We start from the raw sequence: 18,545 nt of genomic DNA, 5'->3' as shown, positions 1-18,545 counted from the left end.
GCCCTGGGGCAGCCAAGAGGAGCCACCCATCCTGGGATGTTGCTTGCAGCCTCTGCCTCCCCTGCCTCTGGGTCCTCAGAATTGCCCTGTGAGCCTGAGTCTGTATCAGCAGTCTAGATGGTAGATTATTCCAGCCACCTGGGCCTGCTCTCCACGTTTGTCACCTAGCCTACTCTGCTCCCAGCTGAGGTCAAGAGCACACATTGCTCCAGGGTTAGCAGTATCAGCCCCGCCCCAGGGTTCCTGGAAAAGCCTTTCAACCTGTGGAAGTGGGGGTGGGCAAGGGAGTTACCATAGCTCCAGGAAGCACACCGGTGGTGCTGGCTGCTGTGGGCAAAAGCTCTACTTGGAGGCTTTCTAGTATTGCCACAAACGAGCCATGTGGCAAAGGGTCTCAGTTGGTAGCAACAGCCTCCACCCCAGTCCGCCTACTGGCTGCCTGACCACATCCGATCAAATCTCACTAGCAGATGTCAGCCAGACTGTCAAGGGATGGCAGGCAAATCTGTGTGAAGGCTGGTGGCCCTCAGTGGTCCCAGGGAAGGCAGGAGCAAAGACCAGCCAGCCTTGAGGGAGTCTCCAGGCATTGCCACGTACAAAGCGGAAAGACAGCAGCGATGGCTCCCAGGTCTTAGGTCTACCTGTCTTCTGACCCCACCTGCTGTGCACATCTGGTCCAAGAGCCTGGGTCTGCACATCTGCCAAATGGAGGCAAAGATACCAACCTTAGGGGAGGATGAGCTAAGGGACATGCCAGTCAATTCTACCGTCCAAGGCAACTGGACATATTTCAAGGACAACTGAGGTCAAGTTTCTTGTCATTCTGACTTTTGCTGGTTGGATAATAACTAAACAGCAGACAGTCCCAGGCACTTTTCTGAGAATTTTACATGCTTAATTCCTGTAATCCTATTACGCTTGTGTTGTTTGTGGCTGAGGGGGAGCTATCTTATCCAAGGTCATTCAGTTAGTGTGCTGGTGAGAGACATTCCCTCCAAGTCTGTTCTTGAGGATGCAGATAATCATGGACCTGCTATCATCCAAGTCAGTCATGACATCATACTGCTGAGCTACTGAGCCCCAGAGGGCTCGGCCATGAGCTGGACAAAACCAGGCTGGGTGGCACTCCACCCGAGTCAGCAGGCCCTCAGTTTGGGGAAAGGTCCAGGAAGGGGTTAGCTGGTGGTCTATGAGGTACTTCTGTACAGTTGTCAGCCTTTGGAGTGACTCCTGGCAGCATATACCTGTAGTCTGCTGCTGGGAAGGCAAGAGCATTGCAAGTTCAAGACCAACTGGGCAACTTAGCGAGACCTCTTCCCAAAATAAAAAGGAGAACTGGCAGGCGAAGAGGCTCGGTGGGTAAAAGTCCCCGCCTTCAGGCATGAGGACCAACATGGCGGAAGCAGAGAACTGACTTCCATTAGCTGACCTCTGACCTCCCCACGAGAGTAATGTTTACACACAGGTGCACACAAGCACACACTAAATAAAAATGTGGCTGGGCAGTGGTGGTGCATGCCTTTAATCCCAGCACTCGGGAGGCAGAGGCAGGCGGATCTCTGTGAGTTTGAAGCCAGCCTAGTCTACAAGACCTAGTTCCAGGACAGCCTCCAAAGCCACAGAGAAACCCCCCCCCAAAAAAATGATTAAGGGAGCTGGAGAGCTGGCTCTTGGAGATAAAGGTTGCTTTTCCAGAGAACCAGGTTCAAGTCCCAGCATCTGTACACATAAAATGAAATGAAATTAAGAATTTTTAAATTTGCAGCTGGACAGCGGTATTGCATGCCTTTAATCCCAGCACTCAAACTCGGGGAGACAGAGGCAGGTAGATCTTTGTGAGTTTGAGACCAGACTGGTCTACGGAGTGAGTTCCAGGACAGCCAGAGCTACACAGATAAACTCTATATTGAAAAAGTTTTTTAAAAAATTTAAAAAGTAAAGAAGAGGGGCTGGAGAGATGGCTCAGAGGTTAAGAGCACTGCCTGCTCTTCCAAAGGTCCTGAGTTCAATTCCCAGCAACCACATGGTGGCTCACAACCATCTTCTGCAGGTGTATAATAAATGAATAAATAGATATATGAATACATAAATCTTTAGAGAGAGAGAGAAATAGGCTGCTCTTCTAGAGGTCCTGAGTTCAATTCCCAGCACCTACATGGTGGGTCACAGTCATCTACAGTGAGATCTGGTGCCCTCTTCTGGTATACACACATACACACAGGCAGAGCACTGTACATAATAAATAAATAAATAAATGTTTAAGAAAAAGACTGAGGCTGGGACTCAGTGGTGGAGCACTTGCCAAGCAGCACAAAGCCTAGGGTTTGAACCCTAGTACAAAGCCAAAATACCCACTCCTACAAAAGAGAGCCCAACCCAGCCATGATCCCAGCACACACCAATCAAAACTTTCAGATTACAACATTCTTTAAAGAAATAGCCGAGGATCCAACCTTCGGGGCTTCCAACCTTCTATAATTCAACAAGTATGACAAAGGAGGACCTTTCTTACAAGGTCACCCAGCCAAGAAGCACAACAGCATATCTGGTCAGACCTAGAAGGCCCCTGGGTCTGATTGCAGGAAAAGCTAGAGCTGGGCACTGGAGGCTGGGCACTGGAGATCTGGGCACTGGAGATCTGGGGACTGGAGGCTGAGGACTGGAAGCTGGGGACTGGAGGCTGGGCACTGGAGATCTGGGCACTGGAGATCTGGGGACTGGAGGCTGAGGACTGGAGGCTGGGGACTGGAGGCTGGGGACTGGAGGCTGGGGACTGGAGGCTGGGCACTGGAGGCTGGGCACTGGAGATCTGGGCACTGGAGATCTGGGGACTGGAGGCTGAGGACTGGAGGCTGGGGACTGGAGGCTGGGCACTGGAGATCTGGGCACTGGAGATCTGGGGACTGGAGGCTGGGAACTGGAGGCTGGGCACTGGAGGCTGAGGACTGGAGGCTGGGCACTGGAGGCTGGGCAAGAGCTTGGGCGTATTGATAATACACTCTGGTCATTTCTAAAAACAAGAACAAAACCAACCTGCTTTTGGGCCTAGGGAGCTGTCCCTTCCCCAGGCTAGAGTCAGGACTAGGCCCGGACAAGCCTAGGAGGCATAGGGTATAAGCCAGGCCCATTCTCAGGAACTTCCAGACTAGCCAAGCAGCCTGATAGCTTGACAAGGCAGAAGCACCATGGAGTTCAGAGACCCCCCCCCCCAGAGGCAAAAAGATGACATCTGGAGCCAAGCTGCCATCTTGGGAATCGCTCACTCATTCAGAAGAGTGTGCCCATTGCCAAGTCAGGGAAAACTGAACCGCAAGAGTGTTCTGGGTAGGACCTGGATGGCGGGAAAGCAAGGGGCCAGGACCAGAAACTGGGCATTCTAAGTCTCGTGTTAGGAGGCAGGTGAGGTCTACACCGCTCTGGCGTCCCTCCCGTCAGGGTACCTCGAGGACGGACCCTCTCAAGGGGTCCTTAGCCACTTCTCCAATCACTGGCCAGCAGCCTAACCCTTGGGAAAAGAGATGGGGAGGGAACCTGGCCTGCCTTCTCAAGTCTTCATCCACCGGCTGCGATTCCGGTTAAAGGGGGCTGTTCCTAGCCACGGTGTGGTGTTCCGGCCCTTGCAGAGGCAGCTTCAGGGACCCCTCTGGGCTCAATAGGATTTGTTTTGTTTCCCAAGACAGGGTTTCTCTGTGTAGCCCTAGCTGTCCTGGAACTCACTCTGTAGACCAGGCTGGCCTCAAACTCACAGAGATCCACCTGCCTCTGCCCCGGATTAAAGGCCTGCACAGGCACCACCGCCATGCTTCAATAGAACTTCTTGAATGGTAAAGGGCGCACACACTAGGTGCTCAAGTGGTGTGGCTCTGAACCGAAACTAACAGAGCAAAGTGCTGCAGTGCTCGGGGCTTCCTGTAGCCTCCCCTCCCCCGAGTCAGTTCGCCGCTGCCCACAGGCTCTCTCGCCCTGTAGTAACTACCGGTTATGAACTTCTACTGTTTGCACAGGCTGGTTTTCAGGGGCACGTTCCAAGGAGAAAACTTCTATCGCGCTTGGGGGGCTCAGAGCAGCACCTATGTCAGTGAGTGCCTAACAAGCAGGAAGGACAGAGACCAGGGACATTTGCCAGGAGGAATGAGAAAGATTTACAAATAGAGGGAACCGGCCAAGCTGGGGACCCTTAAAGTGGAGGAGCTCTAAGGCCGAGGAGCAGACCGGGGTATCTTGTTTACCCCGTGCCATGGGCTGGTCCAGGACAGTTGTCCCATCAGGCCACTATGCACAGTGAATGAGGAACTCTGGGGACCAGGTAGCCCCGACTCCCGGCCAGTGGTCCAGCAGGCATGAGGTATGGCCAGGGAATGGTATAGGGGAAGAAGTCTCCAAGGAGCATCTCCTGGTGACTAGCCTGCACAGGTCCCGAAGGCCGGTCCCGGGCCTGTCCCTTCAGGGCACGGGGCCTTCTTTTCCCTTTAAGAGAGCAAAGGTTGTTTATACCCAGGGCGGCGGTGGCAGGAGCGGCTTACCTGCTTCCCGTCACCCGCCGCCGCGGGGCAGGGTACGGGAAGGAGGAGCCGGCACTCAGCCTGCGTACTGCAGAGAGACAGACCAACAGACACTCGCCAGGCGACCGGCCGGGGGTCCTTGGGGCCCGGAAGCCGCGAAAGAGCGGGACACCAAACTTGGAGAGAGGAGTGACCTGGGGGCCGGGGGCGGAGTCGTGAGCGGGGGGAGGAGAGCGCCAGCGCCAGCTCCAGCCAGAGGAGCGCGCCGGCCCAGGAAGCCAGAGCGCCGCCCACCCATCCGGGGCGAATCGCGCGGGGAAGCAGGCTGGGCCGGGGGCTGCCAGCCTCGACCCCCACGGTGACCCCTCGGCCCCCCAGCCCGGACTCAAGATGATGAAGAGGCAACTGCACCGCATGCGGCAGCTGGCCCACACGGGCAGCTTGGGACGGTGAGTGTCACCCCCTTCGAGCGCTTGCTGTCGCCCCGCAGGACCTGAGCGGGTGCAGGAGAGCGGGGGGGGGGGGGGGGGAGGGAAACCAGTCAGGGAGGTCGGGGACATCTAGCCAGCGGCCCTCTGGTATGCCAGAGCCCTGACCTCGCTTCCCGGCGTCTGAAGCCACTGTGGTCGCACAGGCACAGCTGGCCTTTGCGGGGAACGGCACCTCCATTCCTGGTTGGAAAGGCTACAGAGAGCAGAATACGCCTTGAGCCTGGACGCTGCCCAGAGCCTCATTGGTCCCCTCCGGACAATGGGAACAGTTAACCACCCCTAACTGCAGGGTTGGGGAGGAACCGAGCCGATCGGGGGCCCCAGACCCTGGGGGAAGGGGACTGGCGGTGTTCTGGCCTGGGGAGGAGGGGCCTGCTCTGCGCTGGGTGTCCGTCCCCTCCCCCAGCTCAGGGGCCTCCTTCAGCAAAGTCCTGCTTCTGCTTTTCGAAGGCTCAGGTAGAGAGAGGCACCCTCTGGTCTCTTCGGTCCCCAGCTCCAGAACTAGGGGAGCGGAAGTTTGGGGAGTTTTCTCGGAGCTTTTCTCTCGCTCCTCTTCCCCAGCCTGGGAGTTCCCCATTCTTTGGGCCCAGGGAGGGAGTATCCAGAAACTTGATCGAGTCCTACAATGACATAGACACCTGCGAGCACCTACGAAGCCAGGCCACTTTGCTCTGAACCCATGTCCCTATGTGCCCGGGGCAGAGTCCCGGGACCTGCCCACAGCTGCAGTCCACTATCGTGCCTGTGGGCCTGACCACCCCGGAGGCCAGCTTCCACACTTCCCGTTCTGGGGGGGCCAGCCTCGGCCTCCTCTTTCCGGGACAGGCAAACAATTTGGGGGATGGGACAAGAGAAACTTTGCCTCTACGTTCCAAAGTTGAGCCCTGGGTAGCTCCCTCCTGCCCTTTTGGTGTCATGGGAACACCCTCTCCCAGGGCACAGCCCTGGGTGGAGGAGGAAGCAGGCGTGCATCCTCTAAAACCCATGGAATGTGCTCCAACTGCGGTGCAGACAGGCCACCCAGGCTGGGTGGGTCCTGGAAGCAACCGGGGCCCAGGTGCCATGTGCAGGGGCCAGTGGGAGGCAGTGGGCTTCCTAACCCAGACTTACTCAGCAGAAGCCCCCTCCCCCCGCAGCACCCCAGAGACTGCCGAGTTCTTGGGTGAGGACCTGCTGCAGGTACGTGCCTGGGCGGGCCGGGCCGGGCTGGGCTGGGCTGGGAGGCAGGTCTGTGCAGGCTGTCAGTTTCGAGGCTGACAGGCGGGACAACAGTCCAGGGCCTGGTTGAGTCATTCCCTTCTGGCCAGGGGAGCCCCAGAAGGGGAGAGAAAAGTACTCTTGCTCCGGGAGGACAACACAGCAATCACCCCTTACGGTCTACAGTCCCCACGTGTCCCCCCCCTCTGCCTCCCAGGTGGAGCAGCGCTTGGAGCCAGCTAAGCGAGCAGCCCACAATGTTCACAAACGCCTGCAGGCCTGTCTCCAGGGCCAAAGCGGGGCTGACATGGACAAGCGGGTGGTAAGTGGGGGTCACCCAGAGAAGGGGCCTGAGTGGTGAGGAATGGAGTGGGAATGAGACCCCCTCTCTGGGTTGGCTGCGGTTTGCTACCAACCAGCGCACCCCCAGGCCTTCTAGGTGGGCGGAGCACCGTTTGAGCTGGATGGGGGTGCTCACTGTTACTCAGCAGGCAGCCTGTATTGACTTCTGCCAGACTGTTGCTAAGACCCACAGTGCATTTCTCCCCAAGAGCGCTGGCAAAAGTCTCTTGTATAAGTCACTTGTGTGTAATGGGAAACCAAGACCTAAATTTACCAACCCAGGGTCACACAGCTAACAAGTGGCAAAAGCGACCCCTGTGGTCCCTCTGATTGTAAAATGTAGTGTGTAGTGTTCTCCATAACTCCAGGTGGAAGTAAAGGGATGTTTACATTTTCCTATGGTTGGAGCTGCAGGATTGGCTCCGAAGAAGCCCTCGCTCTTGCAGAGACTAGGTTGGGTTCCCACCACCCACATGGTTCGTAACTATCCAGTCCCAATCCCGTGGACTTGGACACCCTCTCCAGTGCTCTGAGGGCCGCAGGCATGGTTGCCCTCCCTAGAAGGGCCTGGGTGTGAGGCAATAGGCAGTCTTGGAGAGTTTGAGCTAGGTGGTGACTGGATTGACCCCTATGCTCTGAGGTAGGGAAGGAGGGTCATCTTACCCCTAAGCCACAAGGCCAGCTCTTCTCTTTGCAAAGGTGTGACCTTGGGACAGCTTCCAGCTCCCTCTCTCTGCATGGTAGTTCCCTAGTCTTCCTGGGTCTCAGCATTTCTTCTTGCCTAGGTAGTAGGTAGGCGATCATGTATGTGAGTGTGTGAGGCCACACACACACACACACACACACACATACACACACACACCATCCAGTTTCTATTGGTTGGCTCCTCCCTCTGCGGGCCTGTGTGTGTGGCCAGATGATCGGGCTCAGGTTGGGCGGAGGAGACTGGTAAACTCACGCTCCCCCCACCCACCCTCCCTGCAGAAGAAGCTCCCTCTCATGGCTCTTTCCACCACGATGGCTGAAAGCTTCAAAGAACTGGATCCCGATTCCAGCATGGGGTGAGCATGGGTGGGGCCTGGCTCTTCACTAGAGAGGGTGCCAGGGAGCAATGGGAGGGGGGGTCAGAGCAGCCAGAGCGTCTACCTCAAAAGGACAGCCAAGCTGGGAGTAATGTCCAGGCCATAAGACCTGAGAAGGCAGAGGAAATGGAGAGGCAGGGGCCTCCCAGTGTTTCTAGGTGGAGGCGAGTGACAGGGTAGTGTTGGCCCCTCGTGCTCTCTGTCCGCAGGAAGGCCTTAGAGATGAGCTGTGCCATCCAGAACCAGCTGGCCCGAATCTTGGCGGAGTTCGAGATGACCCTGGAGAGAGATGTCCTGCAGCCGCTCAGCAGGCTGAGCGAGGTGACCCTGTCCCCCAACCCCGGCCTCCCTGGACTCCTGCTCCCCCTGCCCTGCCCACCCAGGCTCCTGAACCCTCCCTGTGTCTACCTCAGGAGGAGCTGCCTGCCATCCTCAAGCATAAGAAGAGCCTGCAGAAGTTGGTGTCGGACTGGAACACCCTCAAGAGCAGGTGAGCGCCTGAACCTAGTCCAGCCGTCGTAGGGCTCCTCAGGCCCGTTGGGTACTGTGACCATGCTGGCCCTCGGGAACACATGTGGTAAAGGCATATATGTGTGAGGGTGTGCATGTGCTCCCTGCGCCACAGGTGACCCCAGAACTAGGAAAAACAGCCACTTTCCAAGGTCCTTATACGGTTGTAGGGCTTCTAGTCTGCGTTCTGGAGCTGGGTAGCTGTAATCACCAGGAACACCACCAGAGGGAGCCCTACAGAGCTTTGGCCGAGTCTGGGCAGAGGCCCAAGGAATTTCTGTTTTGCCTCTGTAAACCCTAGAGTCCTGTGTGATTACGTGTATGGAGGGAACACTTAGCAATGGCCACGAAATGGGGCCAGTGACCACCCACCTTGGGACCCTCCCCAGGCTCAGCCAGGCAGCCAAGAACTCAGGGAGCAGCCAAGGCCTGGGTGGTGGCCCAAGCAGTCACAGCCACGCCACCACTGCCACCAAGGTGGACACACTGAAGGAAGAGGAGGAGGAGCTGAAGAGGAAGGTGGAGCAGTGCAAGGTGAGAGGTCATGTGGCATCTCCGAGTAGGTGATAGGCGCGGGTATCCAGCCCAACTTACAGATGGGAAGACTGAGGCTCAGAGAGGGGACCAGACTGACCACGGCAGCTCTTGAGTTTTAAATCCAGGCGGTTAGGGGGTCAGTGTCTATGTAGCAGAGCACTACCTAGAGCCTCTGCCGTGCTCACCGTGTGCATTAATGGCTGGGATGTGGTTGTTTGGACTCTCAGTGTCCAATGAGTGAATGAGTGAATGAATGAATAGCATGTGTATGATGAATGATTTATGAGAGAATGGGCAGTGTTTTCTGGGTAGGTGAATGAACGGATGAGTGGCGTTTGCTGAGTAAATGGCCGGTGTCCGTGGTGTCAGTGAATGGAGGGTAAATGAAGGAATGGATGCGCGGCGGATAAGAACACATTGAACTAAGGACCTGGAGGCTCAGTGTAAAGAACTGGGAGCCAGAATAGGAGGTGGTCCGGTGGGCAGGCCCCAGGTGCAGGCCCCACGTGCAGGCCCCGGCCGAGAGAAAGCTGCCTGGACCTTCCATGTACAGCTCCTAGCTGTGAGCAGCACTCCAGTGCTCAGCTTCCTGGCCGACCCCAGCCTCTCCTGTCCTCCCCTTCTGTCCCCAAGGATGAGTACTTGGCTGACCTGTACCACTTTGCCACCAAGGAGGACTCATACGCCAACTACTTTATTCATGTGAGTCCGAGGCCCACCTCCAGACACCTGAAACCAGGGCGGATGCCACAGGGAAGCACTTCTGGGACTCCCAAGAGGTGGCTGGTGTGTGTTCTGGAGACCCTGGGGAGTTCTGCGCTTCCCTCATTTCTCTGGGGACCCTTTGTCCCCACAGCTCCTGGAGATTCAGGCCGACTACCATCGCAGGTCACTGACCTCACTGGACACGGCCCTCGCTGAGCTCAGGGACAACCACAGCCAAGCAGGTGGGGCATGAGTGAGCCAGCCTCACACCTCTGACCCTAGGGCTCTGTAAAAGTGTGCTCCGTAGTCAGGCGTGGTGGTGAACACATTAGTACCGGCACTCGGGAGGCAGGCACAGGTGGATCTCTGAGTTCAAAGCTAGCCTACTTTACATGGAGAGTTCCTGGACGGCCAGGGTACCCTGTCTGGAAAACTAGAAACAAAAAAATAAAAGTTTTCTCCTCGTCCAGAAAGGCAGAAGGGAGCCGTAGATGAGCTGGGAGAGGGCTGGATTAGGTCTTTGTGGGTGGACTTCCTACTGCTGGAAAAAAAGAGCCAAGAGAACTTCTAGAAGTTCTCTTCTAGAACTTCTAGATGGGAACGGCAGGGCAGTGGAGGTGGGCAGACTCAAGAGACAGGCTAGACGGTTGTGTGTGTGCAGGGTGGAAGGTGGATCCCTGGAGATGCCCTGCTGCCTGGGCCGCTGATGTGTCTCTTTTCCACAGATCTGTCCCCCCTGATGACGGCTGCCCCCGTCTCCAGGGTATACGGGGTGCCCCTGAGGACCCACCTGCAAGAGCTAGGTCGTGACATCGCCCTGCCCATCGAGGCCTGTGTCCTGATGCTGCTATCAGAGGGTATGCAGGAGGAGGTGAGAGCCGAGGCGGGCGGGGTGGGGTGACAGGGTCCCGAGCTGGTATCCATTGCCAAACTGACTCTGACTCCCCGAATGAATGGCATTTCAGGGGCCTGGCAGTGTACCCCAGACAACTAACTGAGCCCAGCGGCCCTTGCTCCATTTACTGGTCCCGCTGGCCCCGGGTGTGAATGGGGGGTTCTCGCTGGCCCCGGGTGTGAATGGGGGTTCTCGCTGGCCCTGGGTGTGAATGGGGGGTTCTCGCTGACTCTGTTTGGCAATGGGGAGACAGAGGCAGAGTAAATGTGCTCAGAGTCACATGAGGAACTGGGGGTCCTCAGTGCAGTCCTTGTCACATGCTGGCCCTTTCCTGAAGATTACCCAACCACGAGTGGACTGCAGGCTCCCCACCCATCTTGCTGAGGTCCCTTTCCCTCCCACCCCTAGTGAGACGTGTGTCCTACAGTTCTCTCAGGCCCTCAGGTACTCCCTGCTGTTTCCCGCCCTCCCCGTGCTCAGAATTCCAGACCTTGGTAGTCGGAGGGGTCTGTAGACACCATGGTGCCTGCTGCGACCACCGGCGCAGTGGGGACACTGAGGGCCAGCAGCCCTCTCCTGCCCCGCCCTCTGTGACACACAGCCTGTCCCTTCTTGCACCCCAGGGCCTCTTCCGTCTGGCTGCTGGGGCCTCTGTGCTGAAGCGCCTCAAGCAGACAATGGCCTCAGACCCCCACAGCCTAGAGGAGTTCTGCTCGGACCCCCATGCCGTGGCAGGTACCTCATCCACCGGGAGCCCCAGGCAGGGGGTGGGAGAGGGCAGAGCTGCCTGAGGTAACCCTGTCAGAGTTTGACTCTAGGCCTGATAAGCTACCAAAGAGACACCTTGGGATGCTTAGGCGCTCCTAATGCAGATCTGTGATGAACCCTCTGAAATGTGTCTGCTGTGTTTTTCTCTTTTTTTTTCCCATTTTTTTAAGGACAATCTTGCTAAGTACTATGTTAAAAGGGTCTATGACCCAAAGAAAGTATCAGACGCCTGGCGGTGGTGGCGCACGCCTTTAGTCCCAGCACTTGGGAGGCAGAGGCAGGCGGATCTCTGTGAGTTCGAGGCCAGCCTGGTCTACAGAGCGAGTTCCAGGACAGCCTCCAAAGCCACAGAGAAACCCTGTTTCGAAAAACCAAAAAGAAGAAGTGGGAGTTGTGGGGCTGCCTTAGACGGGAGTTGGGGGGCTGCCTTAGACCTTCCCCTGGCCTTGTTTCAGGAGCCCTTAAGTCCTATCTCCGGGAGCTGCCAGAGCCCCTGATGACCTCTGACCTCTATGATGACTGGATGAGAGCAGCCAGGTAAGGAGATGGGCATGAGGGGAGGGGGGAGATAAAAGCTCTAGAAATGTGGCCCTGGGCTGGCTCATTGGTGACTGTCCCTTTGCAGCCTGAAGGAGCCTGGGGCTCGCCTGGAGGCCCTCCGTGATGTTTGCAGCCGCCTGCCCCAAGAGAACTTGAACAACCTCAGGTGAGCACAGAGCCTCCCTTGTGATGTCCTGGTCCTGTGTTTTATATTAGACTGTATCGTGCACCATGCAAACCCCGCCAGGTGCCGTGGCTCATGCCTGTAATGCCAGCACGACAGAGGCTGAGATAGGAGGCTGGGTTTGGGGCCAGCCTGGGCTGCAGAGTGAGACCCTATCTTAAGCTGGGGATTTGGCTGCCAGTGGAGTACTTACCTAGTACACCTAGCATGCTATAAACTGGGGGAGGGGCGATGACGGGGGGGGGATGATGCGTGCCTGAGTTACAGAATTCATAAGGATCAGAACTTCAGGGTCATCCTTGGCTGTAGAGAGTTCGAGGCCAAGCTAGGCTATGAGACCATGTCTCAAAAAGCAAGTAAACAAAACCTCTTGAAGCAGCAAAGCCACGTTCGTTGCCTGGCTTCAGACGCCACGCTGCCACTCTCTGACCCCGGGCAGTGTCAGCACTGGAGACGGGCCCCACTGCCGGTGTCAGCCAGAAGATCCTCAACTTAGTTCTCCTCTCACAAACACGTTGGCTCTCAAAAACTAGATCAGGGAACTTAGCTGGTGAAAACTTAGCTGTGCCGTGTGGTATCTGTTCCCCTCTGTAAACCTAGGGTAGGAAGTTCTCAGGCCTTCAAGGGCATTGGCGAGCATTTACGGGCCTCTCCCACCCATCCAGGTACCTGATGAAGTTCCTGGCACTGCTGGCAGAGGAGCACCAAGTGAACAAGATGACACCCAGCAACATCGCCATTGTCTTGGGACCCAACCTGCTCTGGCCTCCTGAGAAAGAAGGGTGAGCGCCGTGAACACAGGGAGCCCGTCCCCAGCTGGTCGCTGGCCTCTAATTCCCCAGCCTCCGTCCCTGTTTCTGCAGTGGGTTGAGCAGAGGCTGAGGCTGATGTGAGGGGCGGCCTGAGGGACCGGGGTAGTGGCCGTGATGGGCACCTATGTGCTGGCCTGGTGCAGGTGCTGGAAACCCCGAGGGATGGTTTAAGTCTTACTCCCAGCCTTCCAGACATGAGCCTTGGAGAGACTGTATACATTCTAAGGGGAGTTGCTGAGGGAATTGGATGCAAACTGTAAGATAAATTGATACATGAGCCTTATCATGAATGTCCAGGCCACAGACAGATGGCAGGGTGTCGCCCTGTGTGCTGAATTGTAGTTGCTTGGTTGGGGCAATCAATCCAGGAACTGTGGAGAAAGAGCCCAGGATTGATTAGTGATGTCTGTCATAGGTGAAGGAGTGGGGGGTGGGGGATGTTAGTCAGCCAATGTTAGGGTCGCTAAAACTCTTGTTTCTCTTTTGTGCTAGGGACCAGGCCCAACTGGATGCAGCCTCTGTGTCCTCAATTCAGGTGGTGGGCGTGGTTGAAGCTCTGGTACAGAACGCAGACACACTCTTCCCTGGAGGTGATGTCCTTTCTTCCTGCCGCCTCTAGTCCTCTCCCACTGCGTTCCTGGGCTGCAGCCCAGCCTCAGCCCCTGGTCGCCTCACGAACTCTCCCTGTGGCTTAGAAGAAGCTGCTCTTTCATGCTGGGCTTGGGTTTCTCGTCTGTGCGGTGGGAGCAGTCCTGCCTGACCCATGGGAGGGGGAAGGCCGGGAGCAGTCCCATCGTCTCAGGGAGAGAGAGGGAGTAGGCCTGACTCCCCCGACGGGCAAAGGGCCTGAACTTGACACCTGTCCTTCTGCCTCTAGATATCAATTTCAGTGTATCAGGCGTCTTCTCAGCCCTGGCCCCCCAGGATAAGGCCAGTAGCCAACGGACCTCCGAGGACTTGCCACCTGCTGCTGCGCCTACGCCAGCTGCCACCCCAGCTCCAGCCTCCACAGCCGTGAAGGAAAGGTGAGGGCTGGGTAGCGTGAGTAGCCTGTTCCTGGCGGGCTAAGTAAGTAGCGTGAGTAGCCTGTTCCTGGCCAGCTGAGTAAGTAGCGTGAGTAGCCTGTTCCTGGCGGGCTGAGTAGTGTGAGTAGCCTGTTCCTGGCCACACACACATCGGCCTGTGGCTCTTTCTCCGAGGACTTAGGAATGTAGTGGTGGTATTTGTCCTGCAGATCTGGTCCCACTGGTTGGAGTGGGTGGGAGGAGCCTGCTCTTGGCCTTCAACATGTTCCCGTCTTCATTACATGGCTATTTCTACAGCACCTACTATGTGCCAGGCATTGTTCGTGCTCTGAGAACTTAGGGAACTGGGAGGGGACGGTTGGGATTTGTACCTGTCCTGTAACCAATCCTGTGAGTCTAGCAGGGATTCGTGGCACAGACAGGTGTCCTGAGTGGCCCACATGATGGCCATGGACTCCCTCAGCTGGGGCAGTCATGTGCCACCCTCAGCCCTTGCCAGGGGTGGGGAAGGGAGAGTGGACGTGTCCGTCTACGGCCCTGTGACAACAGGCGACGCTGTGCTCCGGGTGAGGCATGCGCGGGCGGTGTGGAGGGCTGCAGCGGTTGGGCAGGAAAAGGACGACCCCTGAGAGCCCAGGCTTGCGTGGACTTTTTACTGGGCTCACCCACTCTTGACTTCCGGTGATTCCGGTGGCGGAGCACCCCCTGAAGATCACATGGAGGTCTGGGGGTGCGCCTTAGTTAGGAGAGTGCTTGCCTAGTTCAAGTCCCAGCATTGCACAGAACCATGGTGGTGCTCACCTGTACTCTCAGCACTGGGCGGGTGGAGGCAGAAGGGTCAGGAGTTCAGGACCATCTTCCCCTACATAGAAAGTTCAAGGCCAGCCTGGGCTGCACCAGGCAGTCTCGAGAGAAAAGGGATCACCTGGAAATCCAAGGCAGAGAAGTCACCTGCCTCCCGCTTTGGCCCTGTGGATTGTCCCCTAGATGGTATCGCGCTGCACAGGTTTTCTACTAGGTTGGCCTCTGCTGCTGGGATAAACTCCGTGACCAAAACAACTCGGGAGGGAAGGAGCTTATTTGGCTTGCGCTTCCAGGCAGTAGTCTGTCACGGGTCTCAAGCAGGAGCAGAGGCAGGGGAGTGCTACCCACTGCCTTGCTTGCCGTGACTGGTGCTCAGCCAGCCTCTTGCTCTTTTTTCATTTATTTATGTATTTTTGATGTATATGGTGTTCTGCCTGCATGTTTGCCTGCACACCAGAAGAGGGCGCCAGATCTCATTATAGATGGCTGTCAGCCACCATGTGGTTGCTGGGAATTGAACTCAGGACCTCTGGAAGAGCAGACAGTGCTCTTAACCTCTGAGCCATCTCTCCAGCCCAGCCAGCCTTTTTTTTTTTTTTTTTTTTTTGCTTTTTAGAGTCAGGGTTTCTCTGTATTGTTTTGGAGGCTGTTCTGGAACTCGCTCTGTAGACCAGGCTGGCCTCGAACTCACAGAGATCCGCCTGCCTCTGCCTCCCGAGTGCTGGGATTAAAGATGTGTGCCACCGATGCCCAGCCCCAGCCAGCTTTCTTATACGACTCAGGACCATTGTCCAGGGACTGCACGGCCCCCCGTGAGCAGAGCCTTCCTACATTTATCAGCGGTCAAGGCTGCTCCCCACAGCCCAGTCTGATTTGGGCAGTCAGTCCCTCAGTTGAGACTCGTCTTTTCATGTGACTCTTGGTTGTGTCAGGTTGACAAAGTTGACGCAGACTCACCCATACGAGAGGTATCTACCAAGGGTGAGGAGAGTCATAGCCAGTGGGGAGAAGAAGTCCTTCCACCCAGCAGCCGGGAGTCATGCTGGATGCTAGGGGATGGCCAAGCTTAACCGCTGCCCCTCCTCTTCCCTTGACAGGACAGAGTCTGAAGTGCCCAAACCAGCTTCCCCCAAGGTCAGCAGGAGCCCCATGGAAACGGCCACTTCAGCAGAGGACATGACTCGGAGGAGTAAGTTGGTGTGGGAGACAGGAGCGGGAGAGCCGGGACCCCCAGTCCCCCCACATCTTTAGAGCGCCAGAAAGGCCGGCAACAGTGGGGAAAGGAGTGAGATGCTCAGGGTTTGCTGCCTGGCACGCTACACTGGCTCCCAGCTCTTACCTCATGGGCGGGGTGCCTGCCTCAGCACCCTCCCGTGCCGTGCAAGCTGAGTCTTGTGAGCTGGGACCTCAGGGAGTGTGCCGGACTCCGTCACAGAAAGTGCTAGAGAGAGGTAGGCAGTGTGGGTGTGGTGGGTGGGAAGCCCGGGACTACAAAGCCCAGGGCCAAAGCCGTGTTTAAGGGCAGAGGGAAGAGAGGTTCGGGGGTCCTGGAGGCTCCTGAGCTCTTTTGGCATACTCATATGTCAGCCTGGCCCAGAATGGACAGGTCAGAGGCCAGGGATCCCTGTGGGGACTGGATCACTAGGCAGCCCCCGACGCCGAGGCCCGAGGACAAGGGGGCTTAGAGCTGGGCGAATCGTGTAGATCGAGGGGAGCAGCGGCGGGAATCTGCAGGTCACACAGGGACCGGAAGACAGGAATCCCTAGAGTCACCGGAGGTGGCTCTGACAGCTGTGAGAGGGTGGGGCTCCCACCCCATCCCACCAGTGAGGAAATGCATGCAGATGAGCCACTCCGGAGAGCCCAGCCCGGAGGGCCAGGGAGAGTTTTGGCCTCAGCTCCACTTAGCCTTCCCCCACCCCCACCCCCACCCCCACCCCCGCTGCCTCACAAGGTCCAAGCTTGCCCAAGGACCTGGGACTTGTGAGAGGCTAGCAGGACCCATGTGTCAGTAGGGACATGTGGCACCAGAACCAGGGTAACTCCAAGGTATCAGGAAAAGAGAGACCAGACGTCCATTTGTTTGTACTAAGAGAATGCATGTGCTGCCTTTATTGCCAGGAGAATGTGTGTGTGTGTGTGTCTTCATTGCAAGTGCTAACAGGTCTCTCCCTTGTAGGAGGGAGGAGCTTTTTATACAAGTTTACAGCACAGGGGAAAAAACCCCAGGTAGAAGAGAGTGTGTTTTCCTCCTGCTGGATGTTGATGTCAGAGGGTCAAGGCCAGGGCAGTAAGCCAGGACTAGAAAACAGAAAGCACTTGGACTGGAAAACAAGTTGCACTTGTAGGCTGACCAGCAACTCACAGAGACCCCATGGGGCTGGGGCCCAACAGGGACAGTTGACATTTATATAGTCAACAGATACACACCCATGCTCGCTTGACGCCTAGACTGATAACCAGTGGCCATGTTGGGTGTGTGTTCTAGGGAGAGTAACGAGTAAGGACCAAGTAAGATAAAAATGGACAAGAGAGTTTCAGATGACAGATCCTCTGAGGCCAGTAAAACTGGGAAGGGCGACAGTGTTGCTGTGTTGGGGTCTGGGGGTCTGCTGTAAGCTGAGATACTGAACACCACGTGGGAGTAGAGAGACCCCACCCCACAGGAGGAATGCACACAGACTCATGAACCCTAACTTCCCTGTTTGCCTTCCTCCACAGCCAAGCGCCCGGCGCCGGCGCGGCCTACCATGCCGCCTCCCCAGCCCTCCAGCACACGCTCGTCCCCCCCAGCTCCCCCCCTGCCCCCTGGCCCCGGCATCCCTGGCGCTCCCCAAGCTCTGCCACGCCGTCTGGTGGGCACCAGCCTCCGGGCCCCCACAGTGCCTCCCCCACTACCCCCTGTACCTCCACAGCCTGCCCGGCGCCAGAGCCGGCGCCTACCAGCCTCCCCCAGCCCGGCTTCCCCTGGCCTAGTGGTTTCAAACTCGCCTGCGCAGGCGGACCAGGCAGCCGCTACAGAGGACAGAGGAGGCCCCGAGGCTTTAGGGGGACACCCCACGCCCCCAGTTCTGCCACCCCAGCCCCGGCCCAGGGGCCTCACCTCAGAGACAGACTGAGCAGGCCCTCCTGCCTCACAAGCCCTCAGTGTCCCCTCCCCCCCCCCCCTTGTCCTCCCAGGACAACCCTTGCCCTGTGCCTAGGTGCCTGCTGGGTCGGCCCCCATGGCTGGGAGGGCTCAGGCCAGCCCTCTCCTTTCTGACCTTTCCCTCTTCGAGTTTGAGCTTTGAGGCTCCCACCTGACCACCACCCCCCCCCCCGCCCCCACTCTCTGGCAGGGTCTCAAGGGAGCTACCAGAAGGAAGGATGGACTTGCCCTTTCCTACAACAGGACTTTTATTTTTTTCTCTTGCCAATGTATTTTTGTAAGGCTCGTAAATAAATTATTTTTAACAAAACTGGAACTGGCCCGGCGACAACTTTTTCTCCTGGAGTAGGGAATCTGCTTCCGTGAGGAGGGATGGGGACACAGTTTCTCCCCTGGAAATACGGAATCTGCCTCCATGAGGAGGGACGGGGACACAGTTTCTGCCTCCTTCCTTTCTCCTGGTCTGAAGGAAGAGCCATGTGCTTGGCACTGCTTGTCTAGCGTGATTCCGTAGCGTGGTTTCTCAGCATCACCTGCTGCTGTTACTGTGGCACGTGAGAAGGGACTGCCCAGGTCACAGCCAAGCCTGGGCCGAGATGAAGTTTGTGAGACTAACTCTGAAGCCTGGGCTCCCTCCTCCCACACGGGAGTTGCTCAGCTTCTTAGGATCATGGGTTCCTCCTTTGAGACAGTCTGGAAACTCCACCCTATCTGTCCTGAAGACCAGAGCTCATGCGCGCCCGCACAGACAACTTTCCGAGGAGCAGGGATCCGTCTCCCATGGTCTTCCTCAGATGTGCGGTGCCATTCAGATCGACACCTGAGGAACTTTTGGGAATGGGCAGGCAGAAATGACTGGAAGAGAGGGCAGATGAAATCTTCCTGACACTAGCCGGGTGAAAATGCTGAAGGAAAAAGCAGGGACCTGGCAGGGCGTTGGTGGCACACGCCTTTGATCTCAGCACTCGGGAGGCAGAGGCAGGTGGATCTCTGTGAGTTCAAG

The 18,545-nt window shown here is 57.0% G+C and overlaps 1 protein-coding gene across 5 annotated transcripts; it reads left to right on the top strand.

Annotated features, from left to right (window-relative positions):
- The first annotated feature begins 4,553 nt into the window (after positions 1–4,553).
- On the top strand, positions 4,554–17,852 carry Sh3bp1 (SH3 domain binding protein 1). 5 transcript variants are annotated; one of them, XM_040754171.1, is made up of 19 exons: positions 4,559–4,951; positions 5,137–5,449; positions 6,130–6,172; positions 6,408–6,512; positions 7,517–7,593; positions 7,824–7,935; positions 8,028–8,104; positions 8,514–8,658; positions 9,295–9,363; positions 9,518–9,608; positions 10,092–10,237; positions 10,885–10,996; positions 11,485–11,566; positions 11,655–11,735; positions 12,419–12,535; positions 13,058–13,155; positions 13,443–13,590; positions 15,492–15,583; positions 17,116–17,852. In XM_040754171.1, the coding sequence occupies exons 4-19, from the start codon at positions 6,498–6,500 to the stop codon at positions 17,511–17,513; spliced, it is 1,860 nt and encodes a 619-aa protein (XP_040610105.1). In that variant the 5' UTR covers positions 4,559–4,951; positions 5,137–5,449; positions 6,130–6,172; positions 6,408–6,497; the 3' UTR covers positions 17,514–17,852. The 5 variants fall into 5 exon arrangements, with proteins under 5 accessions (XP_012966821.2, XP_005067021.1, XP_005067020.1 ...); XM_013111367.3 differs by having other exon boundaries at positions 4,554–4,951; positions 5,137–6,172; XM_005066964.4 differs by lacking the exon at positions 5,137–5,449 and having other exon boundaries at positions 4,556–4,951; positions 17,733–17,852.
- Positions 17,853–18,545: the final 693 nt, after the last annotated feature.

The sequence above is a fragment of the Mesocricetus auratus genome, unplaced genomic scaffold (genome assembly GCF_017639785.1).
Source record: "Mesocricetus auratus isolate SY011 unplaced genomic scaffold, BCM_Maur_2.0 Super-Scaffold_100010, whole genome shotgun sequence".
NCBI lineage: Eukaryota > Metazoa > Chordata > Mammalia > Rodentia > Cricetidae > Mesocricetus > Mesocricetus auratus.
This window is presented reverse-complemented; position numbering and strand designations above follow the sequence as displayed.